General features: G+C 41.2%; 1 protein-coding gene across 3 annotated transcripts; it reads right to left on the bottom strand.

Annotated features, from left to right (window-relative positions):
- Window positions 1–68: 68 nt before the first annotated feature.
- LOC119918304 (transcription factor ETV6-like) lies at window positions 69–25,761 on the bottom strand. Of its 3 annotated transcripts, none has more exons than XM_038738956.1 (8): window positions 25,421–25,761; window positions 21,498–21,627; window positions 7,880–8,044; window positions 4,743–4,877; window positions 2,127–2,741; window positions 1,815–1,957; window positions 804–904; window positions 69–618 (listed from the first exon to the last, which is right to left on the bottom strand). In XM_038738956.1, exons 1-8 carry the CDS (start codon window positions 25,448–25,450, stop codon window positions 516–518), a joined length of 1,422 nt encoding a protein of 473 aa, XP_038594884.1. In that variant the 5' UTR covers window positions 25,451–25,761; the 3' UTR covers window positions 69–515. The 3 variants fall into 3 exon arrangements, with proteins under 3 accessions (XP_038594884.1, XP_038594885.1, XP_038594886.1); XM_038738957.1 differs by having other exon boundaries at window positions 21,498–21,624; XM_038738958.1 differs by lacking the exon at window positions 21,498–21,627.
- Window positions 25,762–27,678: the final 1,917 nt, after the last annotated feature.

The raw sequence follows: 27,678 nt of genomic DNA, 5'->3' as shown, positions 1-27,678 counted from the left end.
GAGGGAAAACGTGATTAACAGTCAAGTAAATATCCTTCATTTTTGAAGTATAGTCCACACCAACAGAATACAGTTTGATCAAAAAATGTTTATTCCATGGTGAAAACATTCCTGTCACACACGCGCACACACACGCGATTTTCTTTTTTTACAAACAGCAAAATTCCATTGTATAATGCATGTGAGGGGACAAAAAAATAATAAAAATCATAAAAGTGACTTAAGCACAAAGTGATTTTTTTTTGCAGTTCATTCAGAAATAAAAAGGGAACACTTAGAAAGTGCTCTCAGCTCGCTCCATCAGGAAAATCTGTTTACTTCAGGAAAACGTCATCCTAAGGCAATCTTACGGGAGACCACATTTCACATCCATCTGTGTGGGACTGATACAAGCGCACATCCACGTGCTCCAGATTCAACAACGATTGTTCAGGCTGCTTCCGAAAGGCATCAGCGGCTGTAGTAGTAGTAAGTAGTAAGTAGTTCATGGACTCATCCCCTCCCCCAAGATTTCCTCAGCATTCCTCTTTGATGTAGATTTGTTCGTCTGTGTCGGACTCCAGGTGCTCCAGCCGGTCCGTCTGCCCGTTCATTATCTCATCGGGAGTTTTCATAAACCTGGTGAACGTGACGCAGACAAGGAAACAAGTTATGGGCACTTATGTTTTTAGGGTTTCTACTATGTTTAACCAGTAACCCACAGGAAGTGGGTTAAATTTTTAGAATAATTTTTTTAAATGAATAGCCTCACCATTTTTTTTTTCTTCAAAAAGGTGTCTGTAAGTTATAAAGACAAGATATACCTGAATAGAAGTCTTTGTCCAGGCTCTTTCCGGATAATGTTCAGTTTGTAGTAGTGTCTCAGTGCTCGTGACATCTTCTCGTAGGTCATATTGGTCCTGTTCTGTAAGAGGCAAGAGGAAAAGTGACATAATAATAATAATATTATTATTATTCATAGTTTGGTCATTAGTCCACAAAAAGCTGAAAAAACATCCGACATACAATTTATCACCTCATTTTATGGCAAACGTGTTAGCAAACAGACATCCTGCAGACAGTTTGTTGGCCGTAAAACCATAACAATGAACGAAAAGAGGCTAAATGATTAAGGGCAATGCTAAACCTGCAGTAACTGATGATGTTTTTGCCACTCAGGGGCAGCGGAAACGCTGCAAACACAGCTATCACCTTGTTAAGTTGACATAGATAGCATGTTAGCAAACAGCTGCTTATTTACACATTCAGCAGAGACGGAACAACATTCATTTGGAGTCCGTTTTCTGACCACCAGATGAATGTCAGGATAACACACTACTCTCCTTTTTAGCTCTGTTTTGTCTCCACCAGCTCCTGAAAGCTCCTAAAAGCTCCACCATGTTCACCAGCGAGTCTCTTCCTTGCTCTTTGTCAGTTTCTACATTGGGTTTATTAGAGCTTTTTATTGCTGAAAACGGCTGCCTGCTGCAGCTGGTAACAAGGTTGTTGAGAGCGTCAGAGTTTGAGGGCCGTAAAATCAAAACAATGCGCTAAAAAAACCCATCTAAATCTAAAAAAAAAGTTAAAGGTGACGTGCAGAGTTAGGTGCCATTTGTCACTATCACTATGAGCAACAGATTTCACATTTCGTGTCATCTTTTGACTCACTGTTGAAAAAAATATTGATGAGTGCAGCTGTAAACTGTTTCTAGAAGTAGCAATGATGGTCTCTTCTCTTGCCTGGATGTGTGATGTCCCTGCACAATGAGTCACCCGCCGGCCGGATCAAAGACAACAATAACGCAACAACTGGAACCCGCTCAGTGCGTGCTTACCTTGTGGTTTCCCCACAACCTGGCCAGGCCATTGGGGTCCATGATGCGGAAGACTTTGCTCTCTGGATCCTCCCAGCGGATGTAGTTTTCGTACCTGCTGTCTGACAGGAGTTGGTAGACATAGTCCCAGAGCAGCCTGCAGTCTGCAAGGACACAACAGGAAACACGGGGTGAGTGTGTATTAGGTTAAATTTTCTTTTAGGCGTGATGCTTTGGGTCGCACACTACCAAAGGGACAGACAAGCAACTAATTTCCTGAAGATGCCGCCTCGTGCAGCTCCAACTTTTAACCTTGTGAGGGCTAAATCTTACCTGCTATCCGTCCGATGGGTATTTGTTGCTCCTCTGGAGGAGACACGGGCATGATGACCTGGTTCCGGTAAAGCACCTCCTCCTGCTGCTGCAGTAGGTGCTGCTGCTGCTGCTGCTGCTGCTGCTGGGAGAGTGATATTTGATGGTGGTGGGTGTGGACCTTCCCCTCGCGCCCGTTCTCGAGTGTCACCTGAGAGGGGGGTCCGCCACGGCTGTGCCTGAAGTCCATGGCGGCACCCCCGCCGCTCCTGCTCGGGCTGAGGAGCAGGGGGTTCATGATGGCGCTGGGCATGAGCTGGATGACGCGAGGAGGGCCCGCCTCCTGGCCCCCAGGGCTGCCCGGACATGGGGCTTCCCGGGGCGTCGCACAGCGGCCGTTGGGTGCAGCCGGAGACACCGACAGAGGGTACATTTCCTCGGGCAGGTGGTGGTTGCTGTCGGGCAGCTGGGAGAAGGTCTGGAGGGGGTCCTCATTGGCTTGGCGGGGGTGGTTTGGCTCCGGAGGGGATCGCCTGGTGGTTGGATGATGGGGGGAGCGGGAGCGGTGCCGCAGCTCAATGGTTGGTGGATGCTGGGGGAGTGGCTCCGTACCACGTGGTGCCCGCCGTACCGTTTCTGGGGTTACAAAAGATACAATGTGATAAATATCTGCAGCACAAATTTATATCAAAATACAGCTAAAATAATAAATCAGCTAGTAGAAAACCCACATTTGATGGTTCCAACTTCTCAAACATTGTAATCTGCCACTTCAATTTGTCTTGCGTCACATTAAAAGGAATATTTTTTGGTTTTATCAGACAGAAAAAAAATCAGATGCCGCCCTCGGTTCTAGGAACGCGTGATGGGCATGTTTCAGTCTTTTCTGACTCAGCGATAAATCATCATAAATCATTCATTTAATTACTTAGAACAGAGAACAAATTATCAGCGTGTCTGTGTGCTAGCAATCCAGCGATGTTAGCAAAGCATTTGGGTGTATACCATTTTCTGTGTTTGCCATGCAGGCGGTGCCAACCATACACAGATATTGGCTATCACTAGTACACTGATAACAGAGCGACAGCACAAGACCGTGACCAACTCTGGCCTCAAAAATGACCACAGAAGTGAATCAACACCTCTCTGATAATGACAACTCAAATTCAGTATTATGAGCTTAATAAAGATAAGACTCATGTCAGGACTGCAGTGCTGGCTTCCATTAAAATCTAATCTAGGAAGCTGTGATTATTTTGTCATGTACACATATCGAGCCTGTCTCTACAGAAAAGGCAATACAAATACAACAACCTAACCAGAAAGTTTGAGTAACAGAGCATGAAATTAAGTCGTGTATTGTACACAGTCATTTGGCTATTTTCTAAATTGTTCTATAATTTGTCCCTACTGCCACTAAGGTGCTTATTACGGTTAGTTCCTGGTACACTGGCTTCACACAGAGAAGACCACTAGGTGTCACCAATATTCTACAGTTATTATTTTTGATAAGCTTCTATGCTGGGAGAGGTTGGAACTTTTCGCTTCTTCCTTCATCCAACATCTACAAAGTGGCATTCAAAACTAGGAATACAGCAGCAACAAATACCAGCGAACCAATCACTGCAGTTATTCACTAGATGGGTGTGAGGCATGTTGTCCTGCAGCTTGTAAAAATAAGGCAGCATTTCCTTGTGGAACAGGTTTTACTGTCAACATGCGATGTTCTGGTGATTGTTGTTGTGTCACATTTCCTCAGATCAGAGCCAGAAAACAGTCTCAGGTATTTCGCTGAACTTTATCATTACTTCCTTGGTAACAACAAACACGGGTGCCCGGGTGAAGACGTCTGAGCTTGTACGCACACAAAGATCAGCTTAAATGATCTGCATGTTTCATTCATGGCTTGTCTGTGATTTGTTCTTTTACTCACCTCTTTTACTTTTTAAAGAAAATAAAGTTTTTGTAATTTCACTCTAAGGGCTTTGAAAATGACCCCGATACAATTCCTATGGACATTTGTAGAAACTGTTCAGCTAGATCAGACATTTCTCTCAGGTAAACAGTATATTTACTGTGAACCACACACACAGCTGTCATTAGCTTCAGCTCCATTTTTTGCTACATGTAATTATGACCTTTATTTTTTATTTTATTTTTTTCAGGAAAAGACTTAGAGACTATCACCATAATATTTTCTAGTTTGATCATTTCATGAAAATTTTGGTGTAAATATTTGAATGTAGTTTGACACTTGTGTACGTGTGCAGGTTGATTAGGAGTCATTCAAAACACTCCTTATTTTAGATCTCTCCTCCTACTCTGACACGGCTGCTAGATACAGCTCATAGTCTTACAGAAGCTGGGTGAGGAATCGCTCATGAAGTTTTTTTAAGTCATTCTTGTGTTTGGAATTAGTTATTTTGAGCAAAACTGTGAAGACTGCACACATTTATCCTCAACAAAATTACATCATTTTTGACACACAGAGGAATGCAGGTCCCAAAAAACACCAAAAAAAACATACGCATGTAAGAGTTGCGGTACAGTAATCAAGTGAAGGCCTATTGAATTCCAGGGCTGAAAATGTTTGAAATGTGCGCATTAAAAGAAGAAAATACAGTTTATCGGACTGACCTTCAAGCTTCAGGTGCTGCACAGCGCTTTCAGGCAGCGAGTGGAAGGAGTTCCCAGGGAAGTAGGCAGACGGGTAAAACACATGGGGCTTCCTCTGCTTCAGGATGTGCTGCAGCAGCTCATACAAGACGTCCCCTGTAGAGATGCAAAGGTCAGAGGTCATAATACCTCTCCTTGTAGCATTTCACGCCTGCATAAAATAGGAAGCTAGAATCACAGAATCATGTTCCCCCTTCTACTTAGCTTTCCAGGCAGCAGGGAGCTTGAGCAATAATGGAAGGGAAACCGAGGAGTCAGACGCCACGTTCATCGGGACTTTTTTTTGTTAGCAGAAAACATTTCCTAGATATTCAACACCCTAACCTGACGACCCAGTGTGTTTGTTGACACTGTGGGTCTATATGACCCTGGTATTCTCCATTAAGTGGTTATACAGTGGTGTTGACACCAGGCACAAAGCCTGAGCAGGAAGTTCACCGAATGATTAACAGCTGTTTGTTTTGCCTCGACACCGACAACCGTGGCCCCTCTTCCGCCATCACAAAGCATTTACATGGTTAACAAATAAGTAGAGTGGATGTGATTTTAACAAGCACTAACATCCCACATCACCTCAGAGATCTTTTTAAAGGCTTAGCATAACCAGGAAACGATTCTCATAAAGGAAGTGATGATGAACACATGCACGCAAACAAACACACATACCCCCCTTTCAGTTCTCACTTTCTGGTCCTGTGGCATTGAGGGGAAAATTCCTGCTTCCTGGTGCATTAAAGTTTGCTTTGATTCTGGATGTAAAATGATGATGTTCAACGCAAGAGCTTCACATTTAGTTAAAATCTGCATGCACAATAATATGTTGGTTATTATGAATCACATCTACTGGGAAATGAAACAGGTGAAAGTGTCATCTTACCGTTAGTCGTAACTGATTTTTCAACACTTTTTGGCTTTATAGTTTTCCCATTAAACAAGTTCAGGTCAAAACATGTAGCTGAAATGTGGCTTAACAAGCTGTCTGGCTAATTATTGGAAATGAGTTTAAGACATTCCAGGAAATAAGGTATGATTATAAGAACTTCTACGAAAGGAAAATGTGGCATACAGCAGAGACTGATGGGAACTATACCCTCAAACGAGGAAATAGACACATCACAAGCCAAAAGCTACGCTCTGGTTCCTAAAATAAAGTTTTCACTGTCACTGACACACAGGGCCAAAACAACTACCAGTATTGTATTGGAATCCATCACTGACGGCTTTATCTCTTGACATTATGTTGTTGTTTTTACAAAAAAGAAATGTCATCAAACATCTAAAGTTGCTGATACATAAAACCATTTTACAACAAAAAGATCTCAGTGTCACATGGAGATGACTTTGACCAACTAATGAAACCAGCGAACATGAATCACATTTTCTAAATGTCCTTTCTACCTCTATTTCTTCACAGGATGTGAAAGTTTTTGCAGAGTTTACATGGAAACAACCTGATACAAGCCTGACAACAGCTGTCAGCTGGACCACATCTCTACATAATTCCTCAACATTGGGACACATCGGGGTCGCTGATTGTAGGAAATACATACTGAAATATATACTGAACTGGACAGGGCAAGTTTGACTTACTTTCTGTTCGATCTACAGACGATTTGTAATGACTTATTCATTTAACCAATGTTTAAATCAAATGCATACATAAATGCTGAAATAAATAAATAGTGTTATTTAATATATAATATAGTGTTAAATAAAATAGTACGTAAAGAAAAACTGAATTAATGATATCTTGCATTATCAAATAATATATAAATAAATGTACAAGGCAAAATCAATCTTGTGACCAATCATAATTTACAGTGAAGTTAGTTTCATTAATATAAAAACACCCCGTTAATTAAATTTAAAAAAATACATGAAGTAGAAATGTAGTAATACATAAATGTAGATTTGTAGTAACAGATTATACATTATTTCCTGATAAGTAAGTACATTTATTTATTATGTTACATTATTTATCATTTAATTATTCATACTTTCAGTTCAGCTTTCATTTGTTTATTCTTTTCTTTATCAATTCTTTTTTTTGTATTCATTTCAGCATTTATTTATTTTATTCATTGTTAGTCCAATTCCCACACTTTACTGGACCTAATATGACCTGAAATTAGACATTTTCCATGATGTGGCGGGTTTACCCCATGTCTTATCTTTATATTTCAAAATGCAGTTCACTCATTTCATCCCACTCTTATGACCATCATCCTGAATCACACCACAGCACTGACTTTATCCCTGACTGATTATGTGTACTATAAAATCTCCTGGAGACACTATCAAACATTGAATCCTTTTTCATTTACAGTGGAAAAAAGAAAAAAAAGAACCAAAAATCTGCAAAGGAGAACACTTTTTTTTGCTTTAATTTTGTGCGCCTGGCCGCTGGCGTTGCCGGGGCAACAGTTGAAGTTGGTTTGGTACTTCCTGATCAACCGTCTCCTACTTCCTCCCCCGGCAGCCTCACTGTGGCAGCTGCCTCCCTCCACTGTCGCCTGACACTGCTGCCTTCCCTCCTCTGCTCCAGCTGACGCTATTGATTTTTAAAGGGTGTAGTTTTGCTGTAAACACATCGATTTTAGAGCTGCACTGGCGCAAATAAGATCTAATATTGGTCTAAACCACAAAGCATAACAGCTGATAAAGGTGTTTGCCCCAATTAAATTTTGTTGCAAGACTATATATAGTCATGGATGATGATTTATCAAGTGTTTCACTTTTCTGTGTCAACTAGCCATTTAAAATTTCATTTAGCCCCATAAGTCATTTTGATGACAGCAGGTGTCACTTTTTTTCCCTTAGAAAAGGAACTTCTGTGTATAATTGCACCAATTTTCCATGATTTTTCTGCAACTAGTCAGGGTGTTTCCATGATCTAAAACTGTCCTTCCTAGTTAGTAAATCTTGTTTTCCAGTCTGGGTCATGACCCAGTTGGGCAAAAAATAAAAAAAATAAAAATAAAGACATCTAATGAAATCAATTCAAGTGAGTCATTTGTACAATTATACACCAGTTTCCCCAGCCTGGCATACACATCTAATATCTCCAAGAAATGTAGAGGTGGAAAGAAGACGAGTACCGGAGTGAGGGGATCGGTAGCGGAAGTCCTCTTTGGTGAGCAGCAGCAGAGCTTTGCCGTTCATCTGGAAGGAGCCGCTGGTGATTGGCCGCAGGGCAAACTCCTTCTCGGCCCATCGCAGCCACTGGGCCACGTCCTCCCTGCTCCAAAACACTGGCTGCAAACCTGGAGGTGGAAGGATTCGACACCAGAGTTTGGTAAAGAAGCAACAAAAGTGGAGGTGAAGAGGAAAGGACGGAAGAAAAGAACGATGAGCTCAGTGAAGAAGAGGCAGTAGGAGGGGGGTTTGGGGATGAGGAAGGAATTGAGAAAGAACGAAAGGCAGAAGGAGGGGAGGGTGTAGAGGGAGAGGGGTAGGGAAGAAAGGAGGAGGGGAAGGGGGAGAGAGGAAGGAAGGAGGCAGAGGCAGTAAAAAGGATATTGAGGAAGTGGAGATAAAAGCCAAAAGGAGGGAGTGATTACGGGAACGGCAGCAGAGATAAAGAAAAAAAAGATGAAGGAGGAGACAGAGTCAGAAAGGGAGAGGAGGTTAGAATGAAAGATTAAAAGATGATAGGTTAAGAGAAGAATACAGAATGAATCACAAGAATAAAAAAGAAGGATGAGGGAGTTATATGAGAAAGACAGTCAGACTGTTATTTTATGTGATCTGCTATGATCTGTGCTGTTCTTTGCTCTCTGAACTCCAGACAGGCACATCAGAGGACGGACAGTTTATTAGTTTTTGTATAAATGGATAAGGACACAGTGAGGGAAAGAGAGCAGAGGAAACAGCAACCACAGTATTTCGTTTTTCCCCCTTCCCTCACATGCTGAAATGTTTCTTTCACTGCCGTGGGAACAGGAGTGCAAAACATCTGCACTGATGACCAACAAGCATTTAAAGGCAACAGGGAAAGAATAAAGAAGACTGAACATGATAAAAAAAAAAATCTGAACAAAAGCTCACTTTTATCTGAATAATGTGAGTGAATTTTAGTAGTAAAAACATTTCTTGGATTTGATTATAAGTTTGCCCCTAAATAATTAGTGAGTTTGTTTTTTTGGGGGGCACCTGACAACATAAGCAAGCTAGCTGAATGCCAAAGATGAAACCTGGACAAAATATAAAATAATAACTCAAACAGCGCTAAAAAACGCCCCAAAGTTTATTTAGAAGGACAAATTTCAACCTTAAATTTTCTACTTAAAAAGGTAAGCCACCCACCTCTTTGCCCAAATTAGCTCATTAAAGTTAGCTTAATAGTTAAACTAAATAAGCTAAGATTTATTTTAGCTGATACCAGGACGCTAGGCTGCATTATATTAGCTTCCTCCTTTACAGTAGTGCTATTTATAGTTACAATTAAATTTGAGATTATTTCTGAAATGTTCTCAAACTCTGACATAACACGTTGTATATTTTTAGCAATACACAAAATGTTTTACTCTGATCCTGGTTAACGCAGATACTGCAATCTCATATGATTGTGCATTCTTTGTGTAACCCAATGATACACCGTATGACTCAGACTCACCTCCTCTCTTTCACATGCGCGCACACACACACACACACACAAAAAAACAGTGTATAGCTCCGATCAAAATGTCCATGACACCCACGCGGAGCATAACTACTCATTTCTTACATTTCACTTATCGCTCAGCCTCAAACACTTCCTCTGGGAGTCGGACAGCTGTTATCTTTGGCCGCCAATGTCACTGTCACACAAGTAATAGGAACCTTGTGCTTGCTTTCAGGCCTCTCCCATTTCACCCCCACTCCCCTCACCCCACCTGTCAAACAGAGGAAGTTTTCACAGAGCAATCAATATAAAATGAAACCCTGTCTAGATTGTCAGATTCCCATTTCTTCGCTTCCCTTCTAGTCCTCTGTATTCAGATAGTGGCAAGAGCATTGCCGATAAGCCCGGGAAGGCCTTGGTTATCTGAAGCACAGCTTACAGTCTGTCAAGTTCTGACCCTCAGCTTGTCAACAGACATCCCAAGAAAGTGTCAGGGAATATGGAATCCAGGTGTTTCACAACCACAGGAGTTAGTGGTGGGCAGATAAGGAACTATATTTCTTCTTTTTTGTTTATACTGGGTTCCAGCGTTCTACTCTGGAATTGGCTTCACTAGAAATCATGTCTAGACTGCATTACATCTAGCCTTAAGTATGTTTAACATAATGTATGTAAAAGTGCTTGTTTTTAATCCATATTTCCAAACTATTTATACTTTCATAATTAAAGCAGTATTGGTAACTTTAAAAATCAGTGGTAAGAGAATTATTTGAAATATTCCTAGAAAACTAAAATTGTTTTTTTTAACTTAAAATATATAGCTTCTACAAGTGACCTTCTGTTTAGATTTAACTTGACTATATTACAGGAATAAATCTAGGATATACTGCAATGATCCTATCTAACTACATCACAGACTTTCTATGAATTTGGAATCAAGCTGCCATCTGCACTGCATGCACCAGCTGTACATTCGTCTCTCGTGGCTGACTTGCGAGCGCAGCAAAGCCGAGGCGGGCAGCAGTGCAGCCAGGGTCGCGAGGTCATGGCTGCGGTATGCTCTCTCCAGGGCCGGAGAGAGGCGCAGCTTTGCCAAAACCCCTCCGAGATCCGGTCTGACGGCCTCAGCCATCTGCACAGAGCCCAAAGGAGGAAGCATCAAGGGGAGCAGAAGGGAGGAGGAGGAGGAAGAAGGGGGCCCAAATAAACGTGTCCCACAACGCACTTTGGCAGGAAGCAATCCAGCACGGGCTCCGTTTCAGCACAGGAAACTTCCTGCGGTAAGGTTAGAGAGTGACGCCAGGAGGTTTATTATCAGACAGAAGCGAGAAAAGGAAGAGTGGAAACAGAAAGGAAAGAGTGAACAGAGCAGCTGAGGATAGTGTGATGACTGGGGAAGTAGGCTCATGAGGTAAAATAGCAGGAACAAGAGGACTTAACAAAGATGCAAAAAAAGGAAGTAAAGGCAAATGGGAAGGGAAACAGATACAGATACTAAGCCGGTACTGAAACAAAGTTCATGGAATGGGACGCCAGCCCTGAATTCCTGCTCATTCTTTTGACTACTCATACCTATTTTGGGGTGTAGCCAATGCATGAAGCGAAGCCTGCAAGCTAGTTCAGGTAGTCAATTCCAGTCTAATTCCAACATACATCCAACGCACCCTTCGATTATGATGGTGTACGTAAGCAGTCAGTGCTCTGGCTGCTGCCACACCGCTCACCTGAAACCTATGCTGTTACTGCTGCAGCAAGTCTAAAACCACTCCAGCATCCACCTGTGGGTCTACTTTCCCTTACCGCCCCGGGGGATGCCAAGTATTGATGCTGTACTCACACAATTTATTCCAAGTGAGCTGGCTGTCCTATGGTTCTGTGGTAATAGCCGGTTCTAAATTAGAACTCCATCACAGAAATTTCTAAGAACTTTTGCGATTCCTGAAAGCAGTCTGATGTCTGTGGTGTGAGGTTTCAGCTTTTTTTGTTGTTGATGGCCTGAAAATTTGAGTCCAAGTCACATCACAAGTCCACATTTTTGCAACTCAGAGCTATAGACTCGAGTCCAAGTCCCGTGCTTTGCCTGGAATCAAAGTTCTTCGTACTTCGCTTACGAGTCAAGTCAAGACAGTCAAGTATCAAGGCAGAAGTCACTCACAAGTCCTGATTTTCGTGCCTCAAGTCTGACTCAAATCCAAGCCTCAAGTCTACAGCTTTGCCTGAAATCAAGTTCTTTGTACTTTGCTTATGTAAATCACAAATCAAATGTAACCACATTTATTTTGTGCAAGCAAAGGCATGTGTCTAAGGTACTTATTGGTATTTATTAAAGCATGGTATAAAAACAAATCATTAGAATAATTTGCAGAATACAAATCTAAATCAGAATGGATCTTTCCATTAATATTTAACTATGTACCCATATCTAAGATGAACTGGTATTGAAGTTAAATGGTCAAGTGAAACAACAAAAACCAAAGGGTTCAGCTGTATTACTGTACCTACCAATCTGTGTCTTTGCAACCAGTTTCAATTATAGAATCTTCAGGTTTTGAATGAGATCATGCGTCTCTCCAAGCACAGATCAAGTCACTAATTTTTTCTCTCCCCAGTGACGCGTCCTTCATGCGATCCATGCTCAGCTGCCAAAACCATGACGATAGGTGTAGGTGAATCAGGAAAATGGACGCAAAGGTCATTTCTGATTTCAGTTTCAAAACCTGAGTCACATTCATGTTGTGAGTTTCTGAATCTTTATTTGTATCGTGCATCTCATATCCATGTGATCTAGGCAGGAACTGATTCTAAAGATGATGGGAAACTTTCTTTTGCAGTGCATCCAGTGACACACACACACACCCTTTGCTTACAGAGAGGTGGAAATGAAAATGGAAGGCATGGCCAAGGAGTGAGAGGTGAACAGAGAGCCCCTTCGACACTCCGTTCCTTCAACACATTCACACACTTCCTTGAGCTGATAAATTTGTCCTCTCTGGTTGTTTTTTGTCAGAGAATCTGTTACAGATTCGTTGCAGGTTACAGGAAGAAAATCAATTTCAGTCTTCCTTGTCATCAGTCTCTGCCTTTGTTGAATGCATCTCAGGTTTACAGCGTTCATGAGAGCGTATAAATATATGTGTGTGTGCGTGTGTGTTTACATTGAATAAAACCCTCAAGCACGACAGCAGCAGGATCCCAAGCCCTTGACTAAACCGTGGGCTCCTAATCCTCTCTGATGACACATAATTTTCACTCTGTGGTTTCTCAGGCCCCCGCTCTTGCTCAGTCACACACATACACACACACCACAGAGCACACGAGTTGCCACGGCAACTCATAAGCGCTTGGGATGAATGAAGGGAAGAGGAGGATGAGATCACTGGTATCTTGTTTCGTTGTTGCGGTACAGAAGCCCTCAACTTCCCGTCGCAGCCAGACGAGTTAATGAGGTCCGTCCTGCTGTGAAGCTTAAAAGGTCCCGTCCAGAATCCCAGTTTAGCTCCCACCATCACCACTGCATACGGCTGCTTATGTTTCTCTCGCCCTGCTGAAAACTGCAACAATGTCAGCCTCTTTATACTTGGATGAAAATGGCATCTAACTTAACCCCACATCTGGTGGCCATTTTAAAAGGTTCATAAGTTTTGGGCAAACATTGTGCTGACAGCTGTGTCCAAGCTCAGCAAAGATGAACAGACACAGGGACTTTCTGATCAGGTCAGAAATGATCAGAAACATTTGTCACTGATTTATCTGGGTGATATTAGGTTGTGTTGCTTTGTCAGCAAACATCTAAGTCTTCCGATTAGCACAGTAGCCAATGTATCGCTGTGTACAAAACTACTCATTAAATGCTAATTATAACCACATTTTAAGTATGTAGTATTGTCATGGAGAATTGAAGTATGTTAAAAAGAAAGAAATAAAAATCGCTAGATATTTGATTCTGAAAGGTCCTATGTTATTAAAAATGCACTTTTTCCATGTCTTTTCAACATAAATGTGTGTCCCCAGTAAGTCTGAAGACCCTAAAACTATGAGAAAACCTACTCTCTTTTTCTCCTGCTCAGTCTTTCAATAAATGTGCAAACATGCCGTATAGTTTTGTATAAGCATTAAAATCAGTGTTTTTGCTAGTTCACCAAATAGCTCAAAAAGTTAATTTTATAGCATTAGTATGTAGTAGAAAATAAGATTAGAAACTTAAGAGAAGCTTGTATTGCATCGTTAGCATTACGTTTTTCCTAGTTAACCTGTACAGGTAAATATGAGCGGACTCTTCTCTCGACATTGAGAATTCATTGTATTTTTCAGTAAAGCTAAAGACAAGACAGATTACAGATTGTCTACCAGCATTTAAACACAAATCCATGTTTACTTTGTCTGTGGACCTTCCTGAATAGATCCACAGCCAGACAAACGGCTGTTTTTACCTAGTTCTCCTTTTTTAGTGGTTGGTAGATATTAAGCCATTTAATTAGACTTTAGTTTTCATAAGAACTGGTTTTATGAATTTGACAAGACAAGCCAAAGTCTCAGTTTATGGTACATATTCAATAAGCAAACTATTCATGGCAATCTAAGAAATACCAAAAAATATATTGAAAGGAATAAAAAACGAGTAAGGTTTACCATATGTCGATTATTTTCATTTCTAGTCATTTCGTAACAGTTGTTGATTGACTGTTCAGCTTTTCTAGTGCGTCATACATTTCTGTTTCCTTTCTCATAATTTGTAAAACTGGAACAAAACCGCACACATGCTGTATTTTTTAGTCATACTGGAATCTCAAAGTCTCAGATATTGATTTCTGTTAGAAACTCCTGAGTGTCAACAGTTTAATGATGCAGATAAAAACACAGAGAGGATTTCAGCGTAGCCTGAACGGAATGAACTATAACTAAATAAACAAAACCAAAAAAAAAAAAAAAAAAAGCAGTGCTGCATCAGAAAGGCTGGGACTTTGCTCTCCAAACTCAAAGCTCCTTAGTCACTCAGTTCTTCAGTCAATGTTTGACTTTTCTCTCAAAGCAGAAGTAGGCGGATATTGGTCTTGCTATCTCAAAGAAAAGATTTTTCTTTCTCCAGACAGAGGAGGAAGAGAAGGAAGGAGGGAGGAGGAGGAGGGACCACCTTGACCTTCTGACACCCTGATTCAGGGACATGTGGGTATGAGAGCAATTCATTTCCACAGTTAATCCTTGCACTTTATTCATCTCCCCCCGCTTTGTGCGTCTCTCTGTACATTAGTTCCCTGTCAGGTGGGTGCGGCAGGGGAAAATCCACCTCCACATACACACACTTTTACTTTTCAGTGCAGAGAACCCCCCCTCTCACATTTATCCTCTGCTTCCTCCACCGGCATGCACGTGCCTGTCCCCATCCAGCAAATCTGGACTCCATCCAGTCAAAACAAACATAAAACAGATCATCAATCACACGGAACCTTTATGGCCAGGAAGTAGCGCGACCTGTTTTTGATAGCTTGTTGTTGAGCGCAGGAGCAAGCCAGCTCTTGTAGGTTAGTTCCTGAATCCAGCTTCAACTGCCACTCTTCCTTTTGTTCAGGAGCCAATTTCTTTTTTTCTCTTCTTTTTTGAAAAAGCTTCAAAGACTAAACTTGTTGACCAAATCAAAAGGCCCCTGCTTGTCTGAAACATGCACACACCCTGTAAGCAACACATACTCTTTTTTCTTTCTTTCTTTCCTTCCATGTGAAAAAAGTGACGAAAGTCAGCATTTTGTGCAGTGTAACGCTTAGGTAATCACTTCAAATGCAAAGTTTCAATGGCAGCATTTCACAACTTCTTCGCCTTTAACAATGTCTGCTTGTGAACTCGTCCCAGGTTATGTGCACGACCTGTATCGAGTTCATCCAAAGAATGGTTTTCATTTCTCAGACAAGTTCATTTGAATCATTTTTAGAAGTGAACCTATACATTAACAATTTTATGTGGGCGCAATATGCTTTCACTTAGCTTTCCTGACCTTTCCCAAGATTGGAAGCCATTGCTCACTGATTTATGTCATTTATTTCTACCTTTTTTTTTCCCCCTTTTTTTTTTTTAAAACACTGCAGAGCTAAAAAGGAGTTTCGCTGAGTGGAAAGTGGAAATCCATCAAATCATCATTTTGGAATGTTAACCTCATCTTAGTTGGTAAGTGTTCAATTTCTAAAAATGTACCACCTGTCAATTAAACAGGTACTTTTTACATGTCAGAATCAATCTGCTAGTCCCAGGGAGTTCTGCAAAACACGTGAGTGTATGTATAATGTCTGTATGTATACTAATTCTAATACTTTAGTGTGTTCATGTTAAAAAAATAAACATTAAGTATACTCACAAAAGGTCAGTATACACAGTAAAAAATACTTGGTTTACTGTCACACATTGCAATGCTCAAAGAGAATATACAAGCTATTCACAGCTGCAAAAAATAAATAAATAAAAAGCGGCTAGTGGTGAGACAACTCCAGGAAGACTGCGGAAAACAAGAAGAAAATACTGAAGAACTAAATCTTGGGGGTATCTCTGTGGTGGTCCTAGTGGTTATGACAAAGCACATAATGGCTGTGTGTCCCCAGTTTACATAGTCAGTCCAGCTGGGGACATTTTGTTGCATGTCATCCCCCTCTCTCAACCTGTGTTTCAATGTGTATTGTGTATTTGTATCAATACAAACGCAAAAATGCCACAAAATTAAGATTTTAAAAAAGCATTTTGCTTTCTTTTAGTGAATTTAAAGTGGTACGCTCATTCCAAAGTTGCAGTTTGATATATGAATTGCATCTTTTTCTACTAGTATAAAACAGTTTATTCCAAAAACATCCCCTACTATAAAAATATATAGTACATACAATTACAATTTGTAGGTGGTATGGAATTGTGACAAAGATAAGGAGTTTGATAGACATGAATGTTGCATTATGGGAAGTGTAGGATCCAGTGGTTTGGGATTTTGGGCCATACTATGGACTAAAAGTCAGGATATCTCAACATTTTGTTTTTAATCTGTCTCTTGCACATCTCCCCAACTTTATGAAAGTGCAAACCTAAATAAACATAACCTAACATAACCTAAACATACAGGACATGTTTATAGAGCAGATAGAAAAGATTTCATAAAGTTGATATCAATACGAGGAAGAGCATTTGTGCTTTTGTGACTTTTCTTAATAAAGCCTGCAATAAACACGCCACCACGTCAGTAATGCGAGTGTGTGTTCATTGTGACGTTTTAGAGTAAAGCCAAGCCCCTCCTGTTAGAAACGCCATGTGGAGTGTGTCGCGAACAGGAAGAGAAGGGGGCTACACTCAGCTCACTCGCTGGCATGTGAGAACAGTTTCCCTTTCAGAGGAGAAAAGAGAGCCAGTTAAAACACACACACACACACACACACACACACCCCAACAACAACAACAACATTTATTCAGGAAGCGCCGTCTGCCCACTCAGGAAATTCCTGAGGACAAGAGCTGCTCCAGGGGCAGGAAATTTCCCCTCAGAAGGACCAACACACACAAACATGCGCACACACAGACTTTATAACACCAATTCCCACACAGTAAAATGGGTAATATACCACAAAGAAAGAGAGGGCGACCAAAGGAAACCAGTTAGGGGGTTTGGAGTAATATACGGTAACACACACACAAACTTACTCATAAACACACACACACACACACACACTACACTATCTCTGGCAAGCTTTGCACAAAGACACAAGATTCACTCACACTAATCCACCCACTCGTACAAGCAAGCATAGTGCAAACCCAGCTGTGAGTGCGCGCACACACACACACACACACACACACACACACACCAAGGAAACCAGCCAGTCTTGTTTCCATGGACATAGATTCTTTTTTTAATCCTCCAGAAAGATATTTCTAAAGATTGCAGCCACTGTTCTTTCTAGTTCATGCAGGTTTTTTTGTAAAATAACAGTGGAATGCCTGGTGTTTTAAACCTTTAAATAATTCACCGTTTTCCACACAGACCAGCTCTCAATTGCGTCATGCTCCGTGTACGTGGGCGCCATGTCGAGAGATGATGCCTGGACTTGCGATTGAATTAAATCCCGACAAATCCAGTTCATCGGTTAACGTCAGCACTGCTTTATTGTGAGCGGTGGCGAAAAACCCTCCCAGGCCTTTCTTCGAGTACTCGCCTCAACACAGAAAAACAAGCAAAACGTCAGGGATGGTTGACAGCACTCCTCCGCGTTCTGTTTAAAGTTGGACATTTCTCTACTCGCAGACTAATACTGCTGGATGAGGGGAAGAATGACTTGTAACATGGATTTTAAAGCCACAATGAATTTAAATGTGCCTCAATTAACTACTAAGTCCGTGCTCTTTTCTAACAAAACAAGATAACAACATTATAAACACAAGGAAACAGAAAGAAGAATTGAAGGAATAGTTCAATAGGAAATGTGCTAAGGGTTATGTGCTAGACTATTCCTCAGCGCAGACTCTAGGAAGTGTAGTGTCCAGCCTCCACAGGTTCACTACTAACTAAACTGACTAATAAACTGACTTAGTTGCTCCATATTACCTAATCAGAAGCAGGAGCTGTCTATGGTTGTTATTGTCTCATAAAATAGTACACTAAAGAAATATTAATTATTCAATGATTAGTGATGACATTTTCTAATTGTTTTATATTGCACACCCACATCTTGATTTAGCATCACATTACAGAAGTTCTAAGCGCTTTAAATGCAATTATGTGTGGCCTTATTGTTACTATATAAACTAAATTTACTTTTAATTTTCAATACTTTATACTTCCATGCTTGTTATTTTAAAAGTTTTTTAACATACATTCATAGTAGCATAGATGCACCTTTCTGTACAGTTTATTTATTGCTTGTAATTTGAGACATTCTAACTGGCAACCTGCACTTTAATTCAAGCATTGCACCGTCATTTGTTGTCAGCACACCATTTTATTCAGGTTTTTATCTAGTTTACCTTCATTTAAATCCATTTTAGTACATATCTATATTTTTGTATTAACCATGTTGTATATGTCATCATGGATATCTAGCATCCTTGGAACAAAAAAGTTCTTTAGAACGATTAAATCTTATCTCTTAAATACATGTTACTATACCGCATTTGGCCACACAAATCAGTGGCGTTTATGCTGCAATGACTTCTGTTCTTATGAATTAATTATTACATTATCATGTCACTGAAGATTCAGTGTGTCACTGAGGAACAGACAGGAACCAAGATGGAGAGAACAATATAAAAAAGTGGTGAACCACAAAACAGATTACAAAAAACAAACCAAAAAAGACCACAACAGAAAGCGAAAGCTAGTTAATGAAAATATTTTCAGGGGTTGATTAGAAAAGAATTTATTCCAAATATATTTTCATGAGGTTATGGTTTGTAGTGTGTTACAGTGATGTCTGGCTGAAAGGGTTCAAATCGAGCCGGGTAGCATTTTTTAGTGTGAGGAGCAGTCTGCAACTCTCCTCGATCTAATCCACTTCCTCCCCAGGAAATGGAGAAGGCGGATTTCTGCCCACACTGCAATTTCCTCCCTCATTCTTTTTCTTTCTGTCTTCCCCCCCTCTCCTCCTTCCCTCCTCCTGCTCTCTTCCTTCCCTCTCCCCACGCAGGACAGAACTCCCTGTGAGTGAGGGGGTAATGGACGGTTTGTTTTCCAGCATGTGTGTGTTTAGATAGGCAGGAGAAAGGACGAGCAGAGGTGTTTCAGACTGCGCGCAAAGTGACAAAGACATGTTGCCGTCTGTCTGAGGGGGGAGAGTAGATACCGACCAGCAGCAGTTATAAACTAAACACTGAAGAAAAGGGGGGGGGGGGGGGATTTTCCTGACCTGCAGATGTGTTAGAGTCCTGTCTGTGTGAGGAACTGTGTTTGAAATCTGATTAAAACAAAGAAGGACTTCCACATGTCTGCGGATGTGTAGTGACCCGTCGGTTTACTCGACAGGAAACTCAAGACGGACCTGTTGAGCGTTCTTCCTTTTTCTGCAACAATGCAAAAGAGGAAGTGGGCTGAGGGAGTTTCCTGTGCGTCTCATCCAGCCTGCGCAGCCGCCCAGCCCCAGCGCCCCCACAAAACCCTGAACTTCACACTTGCAAGGGAAAAAAAAAAAAAAAAAATTATAAAACCGGTTAATTATTGAAGGACGCATGGACAAAGCAGCTCAGGGTTACTCTTTGAACATCGAGCCTATCTCTTGGCACAGCTCCAGCCCCGCCTGCTCTATGATTGGTTAAGCAACAGTGAGCCGATGCAACCGAACCGAGGGTCATAAATGTCACAGTGTTGCTTCACTTCATTTACATACACCTTTCCCACAACATTTTTCCTTTACTGCCTCACTTTCAGACAGTTTGCTTCTCACTTTGATTTCTCTCAGGTCAATTAACACCAGAAAGTTCAGGTGGAGTCAAATCCTGACCAGTTCAGGTAAATCTACAAGTGGTTTTCGTTGTTCTGAAGCAAAGTGGAAAAGCTGGTTTGTTCTGATTCAAAATAGCCAATTAGAAGTCAATCAGTGCTTCTAAACAAAAGCCACATGACCTCCTATTAGCTTGTTACCAGTCTCATCATAAACAAGTCTGATTCCAGCTACTCTAGCTTTAGCTAATCACAACATATTGGTCTGTCTTCTCTGCTGTTCATACCAGTTTAAAATACCAGAGTTGAAGCCTACAAATAAAGCACACCTAATATTAAAAAGGTGCTCTGTGGAGTTTTGTAAACGGACAAAGGTTATATTTACATTCAGGGTTACTCACTAAAACACATTCTGTCTATCCTTGAGGTATAACAAATGTGCTGAATGCATTTCCACATAAAACATTTGCAAGGCCAACTTTTAAAATATTTCAAACCCTGCATTGTTTACATCTGTGTTTGCTTGCAACAGCAGGATGTGAATTGCATCCACGTGCCCACATGCTTCATGTGCAATACAAATAAAACGGATGGGCCACTCATAACAACAATGCTCCATAACATTGGCTTTTCAACAGGAGAAAGGCCATTGAGCTTTTTGAATCAATGACAAAAACTGAAGTGTCTGAAGCAATTCAGACCTAAATTTATTCCACAACTGCAAACATTTCACTGCATTTATTTTTCCAGTCTTAATGCCCCTGCAAGCAGGCACTGATTCACCTTGCCGATTGATGCTTTCAAGGACACCTCTAATTCAAATGTCAGAAGAAATGTAAACACATACATCCATATATTGTGCCACCTACTGAATGGTCTTCATTAAAACATGATCCTTGATGACGAAAACATGCACAATAGATTAATTTAAGCATCGGTCCACACATCACCCATGTAATTACACTTGAGGGTGTGTGTGTGTGTGTGTGTGTGTGTGGGGGGGGGGATCTTACACCAGCCCTCCTCTTTAACAGTGGCTCTTCCTATCAGTTTGTCATCCCTTCTTCTTCTTCTTCTATCATTCCCAGCTGCTATGTGTTCTCTGCTCCACATTATCTGTACCTGACTGCTGTGTAACTGTTGGTTATTCCAGTACAGTAAGTCTGTCAGTTATGGTCTAGTGGAAATGTGTACGGTTCAGGTGTCTGACCCCAGATCTGCCTCAACACCTCCCAGCTGAGAAGTCCAGCATGACTGAGCCGGCACTCATGCAGTGATAATGATGTGTGTGTGTGCGTTATCATAATTGGATGTGATGGATTTTAACTATTAAAGTGATATCTATGTTTTTGTTTATTCATGTTGCCTCTTTTGACTCGGAAAACATGGTCTCTAGCTTCTGTTTGCCTTTCTGAACTCTCTCTTGTCGCCACCTGCAGAAGCTCAAACTGGATCTACTGAAAATCCAAGTAAGATGTCAGAGTCCCGCCCACAGGAAATGAATGACAGGTGAATTCTGGGATGACAGACAAATAGAAATATGACTTCCCAGATTATCACTTCAACCAAACCAAAACATTTACAGAGCAAGACGCTAAAAACACTGACAAAAATCAATCTGTCCTCTTCAAATGACCAACTCATCTATGTGTGTAGGAGTCACTGCTCATCTGGGTGTGTGTGTGTGTGTGTGTGTGTGTGTGTGTGTGTGTGTGTGACTCACGCAGGTGCGCAGGCAGCCTGGCAGGCTCGTCCTCCATTCGGCTGGCTGGCCTCGCGGCGGGAGCATGGACGGGGGAGGAAGTGGAGTTTGGCAGCGGGTTCGCGGAAGGACTGAAAGAGCTCCTCTCCTGCTATGAATAGACACAGAGACACAAAGCATGGCTCACAAAGCTCCACAACGCACCGGCCCTGAACCCAAACAGCCCCACGCCAACTCGCCTCACCTCACTGTGCACCCACAACTTCGGCTAGCCTATAGAGTCTCATCTCTATACAGAGAGGAGTATGTGCTTCTAAAAAACTGATACGCAGCCCTGTCACGCTGTGAAGACACAATGTGGAGACGCAAATATCCAGAATGCTTCAGCGCACATGTTGCTATGCAATAAAGTCCAAAACTAGCCAACACTCTGGTTGTAAAGACGACAATCTCAGTGTCGTCAAGACGTATTAGTAGCTCAGAGACAACACAGCTGGATCAATCGATTGCTCTATAAAATGACTGAAAAGAGTTTCCATCACGATTTCCGAGCTTGAGATGATGTCTGTAAATTGTACCATCAACATTTCCAAAACACATTAGTTAAAGAATTAGATTTTAAAATCTAGAAACTATATAAAAACAGAAAAGCAACAAATTAAATAAGCTGGAATCAGAATATTTGATACTATCTTAGCAACAAAACTGGGCAGTGTACAACTAATTACTTTTATTGATAGATCTCGGTTATTGTTTAAATGAATTGATTAGTCTCTAAAACGCCTATCACAACTTTCCAAATGGCCTGTTTGGTCTGACCAACAGTCTGAAACCTCCTGAATATTACATTTACAATAAAGAAACAGGTAACGCTCGCAAATTTGTTTCCTTTTGGTTTTCATCTTTGCTTGACCAACAGAATTTTGCTTTATTACTTTCATTATAATTTTTTTGTTGCTGATATATTTCTGAAATTAGTCAATTAATCATTTTGTTGACTGACAGAAAATGATTCAGCAACAGTTTGCCAATTTGTCCCCTAAAGTTTTTCTTCCCCAAGCAAAAATGCCAAACATTTGCTCGTTCCAACTTCTCAAAACAGAAGAATTTGCACATCCTGTGCATGTCAGTGAAAAGGAGCCTTATGGATTTCTGATCAATAGTGATTACAAAAGGGGTCATTTTAACGGCCAGATATTACATTTGAAAGGTGGAAAATCTTTGGAATTATATAAAGATAATATACTGTTAGTCTGTATTTTAGTCCCTTTCAAAAAAGAAGACCAAGGCAGTGGCCCCCAAGGCCCTTTTCTTAATTAGTCAGCACAGGCCAGGTGTGTTAGCAGCAACAACAGCTAGTTAATTCCAGTTTCCCCTGTTTCCTTTGCCACAGAAACACCCAAAGCCACGGCAGTTACATCAGCAGGCACGAACCAAACGGCACCCGCATATAGAAAAATCTGACTGTGACCAGGGGACACTCAAGTAAGAGGTTGGATGATTTGAAGAGCATACACCCTCAGCTAAGAAGTGTTTCAATTCATTGCTCAAAAAAACGGCCGAACATTCCCTGGTTTCAACTTTGTGAAGAAATGTTGTATTGTCTGTTGTCTATTATTCTGAATTGGATATCTTTGCGTTTTCGACTGTTGGCTGGGCCAATCCAGCAATATGTCAACCTTGGCTCCAGGACACCATGATGGGCATTTTTCAGAATTAATTCCTTATTCAGATAATAATACGCTTATTTTTCCATTATGAAAACAGATGTTAGATGCACCCTACTCCCGGATACTCTGAGATTTTAGACACTCCAGCTCTGCTATCGTACGGCCAACTTATTGAATCTAGGTTAAGGTATGAGATTTTCCAATTTGCAGTCACTCTCTGTTTACTGGTTCCCTTTCCTGCAAATGAGGGCAGAGCATGAAGCCACCACAGTTTCTTGAGGAAATGAAGCTTATTTTTTTTGTTGCCGTTTCTCCCTTCAGTTTCAGCCTGCTGTCACCACACACAGCCACTCTGAGACCTACACACCAACTGTATGCACCAGGAATTTCCTGTGGAAGCCAAGCAGTAATCTTTAAGGCTTTTATTTCCTCCTCTCGGAGGCGGAGGCTCCTCACCCCCTCCACTTTGTTAAGATTCAGTTGTCCAGAAAAAGGTTGGGTTATTAGTGGCAAAGTGACAGGGGACAGAGCTTGTGATAAAGACACTGCAAAAATAGGCAAAGCGATAAGTGACAGAGCTGGGCTGCAGTATGAAGGTGAGTGGGAGACAGGAGTCCGGTCTGCCAGCGCCTCTGCTGGAAAACTTCTCAGAGTGAAGTGCTGATCCTTTCCAGAATGCAACTACAATCGAGAAGACATCCCTTGCAAACAAAACACCATATTTCACTTTCTGTCATTGAGCAGCATGCATTGTTTTCAGGTATTTCAGGCTGACCTTGACATTCCAAATAGCATTTCTGTCATGTAGCCATTAGGGCTGAAACTAACGATTATATCACAGACTCACCTTTCGATTTCTCTTTAAATTGACGAAATGTCCTAAAATAAAACTCAAATACGTTCTGAGAGGCTAAGGTGACATCTTCTAATATCTTGTTATGTCTGACCAACAGTCCAAAGACCCAAAGATATTCAATTGAAGCACACAAAAGCAGCAATTCCGCACATTTGTGAAGCCAGAACCAGTGAATATTTGTGTTTTGCTTGATTACACAACAGAAACAACTGACAGGCCTACATTATGAAAATATAGCTGCAGATTTATCTGCAAATTTCTCAGATCTAGTTCCTATTGGGAACCCAGAGCAGGTCTGTGCTGATTATTACTGACTTTAATCTGTCACACTTTCCCTTTTCCTAGTGTTGCAACTATGGATTATTTACATTACTGATTACTGAACGATTGGGCGCTTAGATTACATCATGTCAAACATAATGACACAGGCCATCACAAGCACAAAGTGTCTTCAGATTGTTTACACAGTCTGACCTGCAGCCATACAAACCAGAACATGCATTTTTTAATCACATATTTTTTTGTAAAGTAAGGCTGCTAACAAGTACTTTCCTTGTGGCTAATCTATAGATTTTTTTCCGATTATCCCACACCATTTTCTTGAGTCTGTGGGGGTGTCTTGTGTTATTGTCTGACTAACGGCCCACACATTCAGTTTACAGTGATGGAAAACAAAGAAATGCAGCAAATCACAGGGAGAAGATGAAATGTGCCATTTTTGCTTAATAAATGACGATTACTAAAAAAGTTGCCCATTCATTTTCTGTTGATCGATTAATAATTTCAGCTCTAAAACTGAGGAAACCTGTCAATTCAAGCATTAGTTGAGTTGTATATTTATCTGTAGTAGGCCTATATTGAGTTTGTCAGTGGAGGTAGGCTACTCCTATCCCATTCCAGTATTACATATGTGTTATAGGCCTCTCCGACAGGGAGTTCAACAGCTGCAGCTCGTCTTTATCCCTAATGTTTTGTTGTGATTGAACCCTTTTAAACGCTTTCTTACTGATGCTCCGTGAACAGCTCACGTTTACAGATGCTCTCTGTCGGTTACAACAATGTTCGCCCGCCGGCTTAAATCACTTTTTTTTGGAGGAGGGGGGGTGGGCTTCATCAAATGAAGGGTTTTTTGCGTGTCACAGACAGTCACGACTTCTCCCCTCCATCAGCAGAGTGGAGGCGAACTAAAAGCGTGGAGCCGCGAGCAACAGATGACTAGCAAAACAAACGCGCCGCCGCAACAACTGAATGGCGCTGCGGCTCGTGCCCCTCCGCTCCACGTCGGTAAGAGGTGATATGCAGAGCTTTGGAAACCCGTGAATATCACAGCCACACCGTACAGAGGGGGGTTGAAACCTTAAGTGGAGAGTGTCTGCTGAAGGAAAACAAAAGAGGAGAAAACCAGCCGACGCTCTTACCTTGTTCGTAGCGGAGGAGGATTCTGACATTATCTCCCGTCAACTTCTCTCCTTCTCCTTCCACTTTTCCGTTGTGCTCTCTTCTTTATCTCCTCTGCTTTCCTATAGAAACCCACGCAACAGCAGCAGCGGCGGCGGCAGTCCCACTGCTCGGCTTGTTATTGTGGGAGAAGTTGTCTTTTTCATGTAGCCTCCGTTTGTTTCTTTTCTGTTTTTATCTGCTGGCCGGCTCCATAGCGCGGCTGTCGGTGTGAAAACTTCTTTTGTCTGCGTGTGTTTTCCCTTCATATGTCGGCAGCGTGCTGGTTAATAATCCCTTCCTGGAAGAGCAAGACTGAAAAGAGAGAGAGGGACCGACGGTCTCTCTCTCTCTCTCTCTCTCTCTCTCTCTCTCTCTCTCTCTCTCTCTCTCTCTCTCTCTCTCTCTCATTGATCTGGATGTGTGTAAAACGGCGAAATGACGTGAATTCCCAGCATTGAGCCTTGCCCCCTTTTAAAGGGAAACCCGTAGCAGGAAATCGCAGCAGGTCGCGAGGCAGAGACACAACTACAGGCTGACAGATAGATGCTTCTCGGTTTGTGTTTTTAATCAAAGCTTGATGTAAAATGTGGTTACAAAATAGGCTAATCTGTTTTAATACAGCATGCAGTGCCAAACACAACAGTAAAAGTGTAAACCCTAAAAGGAGATCTAAAGGAATATCAGCCTACTCCATTACATATTATAATGGTCTAATCTATTACTCTACAGACCAAATGCCACAAAGTAGGCTAGCCTATGAAAATGTCTCTTTAAAGTTAGTCATTGACTTCCACTCATTTAGCCTATACAAAAGCTCTGATATAAAAAGTTTAGGCTATTAAAATAATAGCCCACTATAAGAAAATGAATATTACATGTTCTAGGCTATAGCACAGAAGACAAAAGGGAATATAGGCTACTGCTTAAAAAAGTTAATGGTGATTCTAGAAATCGGCCAACTCTAGCAGATACATAACAACATTAAAATTAACTTGGAGTCATGTTTCTGCCTACCTGATAAATGTAAGCCCAAAAATCATGTTCCTTTTAGCTCTGTTTTGGTCTCCACCAACTCCTAAGGGAAATATTTTGTCTCTTTAGTTGCTAAATGCTTTTAAATTTATTTTTTTCCCACAAATATCATGAAACAGAATAGGTAGGTCTACTAATTAGCAGTGGTCAAAGTGAGGTCCAGGGACCAGCTGAGGTCCAGCTTGCCAGAAGGGTAAAATTCTCTGTCCATGTACATACTGTGCAATTATTAGCATTTATGATGTTGGAATGCAAATGTCTGCATATCTGAATGAAACATTCACTGGCAGAAATATTTATGTGACATTGTGATTGATCACCTGACTCTGCGCTTCCCCTCAGTATTACAAAGCATTTTAGCCTCTTTTAGCTCAGTGTTTTGATTTTATAGCACACAACTTTACTGTTACTGTCTCACTTCTTTTAACAACCTTGTTTTTTTCTTAGCTTCTGTTTTCAATGTTAAAGCTTTGATAAACCAACTGTACACTATCAATCCAGATAAATTTAGCAACTAGCTGGTGAGCTTAGCGGAGCATTTAGCAGCTAAAGTTCCGAATATTTCCCTCAGGAGCTGGTGGAGACCAAAACAGCGCTAAAAGGAGCATGATTTTTGAACTTATATTTACGTGGTAGGCAGAAACGTGACTCCAAATGACCTTCACAACCCTCCCTTCACAGATGGCGCACAGAGCTAAATTTACTAACCTAACAACAGAAAATTGTAAGGTGTCAGGCCACCAGGCCCTCCAGAACAGCTTCAGTGCTCCTTGGCATGGATTCTCCAAGTCTCTGACACTATTCTGGCTCGATCACTATACTCCCAAAAGAAAGTGTTGTGATGATTTCCTGTTGGTTAAAAACCAGTCGGTGGATGCGATAAAGTGCCCCAGCCTGGACCTCCTTGATAACATGGAATGCATTTTAGATTACTGGACCATGGAGATGCCCCATTTCTAGATTGTGAGTTTCCAGGTAGGATTTAACAATGAATTTGGATTCAAAGCTTCAAAATTCATGGCAAATGAAGATGAGTGAAGCTGAGGGATGACGAACATTCATGTGGATGCTGCAAATTGAGACCTGGTGAATGAGTGGATTGTGGCATGGCACATTTTACTTTATTTATTCATTGATAGTGGATGTAATTAGGATTTCTTTTACCATGAATAAACATGTGACAATATTTAAAATAAGGACAGGA

The sequence above is a fragment of the Micropterus salmoides genome, unplaced genomic scaffold (genome assembly GCF_014851395.1).
Source record: "Micropterus salmoides isolate LMB-PRFRI ecotype aquatic unplaced genomic scaffold, ASM1485139v1 Ms_hic_scaffold_23, whole genome shotgun sequence".
NCBI classification, from domain to species: domain Eukaryota; kingdom Metazoa; phylum Chordata; class Actinopteri; order Centrarchiformes; family Centrarchidae; genus Micropterus; species Micropterus salmoides.
Note: the sequence above shows the minus strand (reverse complement) of the source record. Positions and strands in the feature narration are given on the sequence as shown.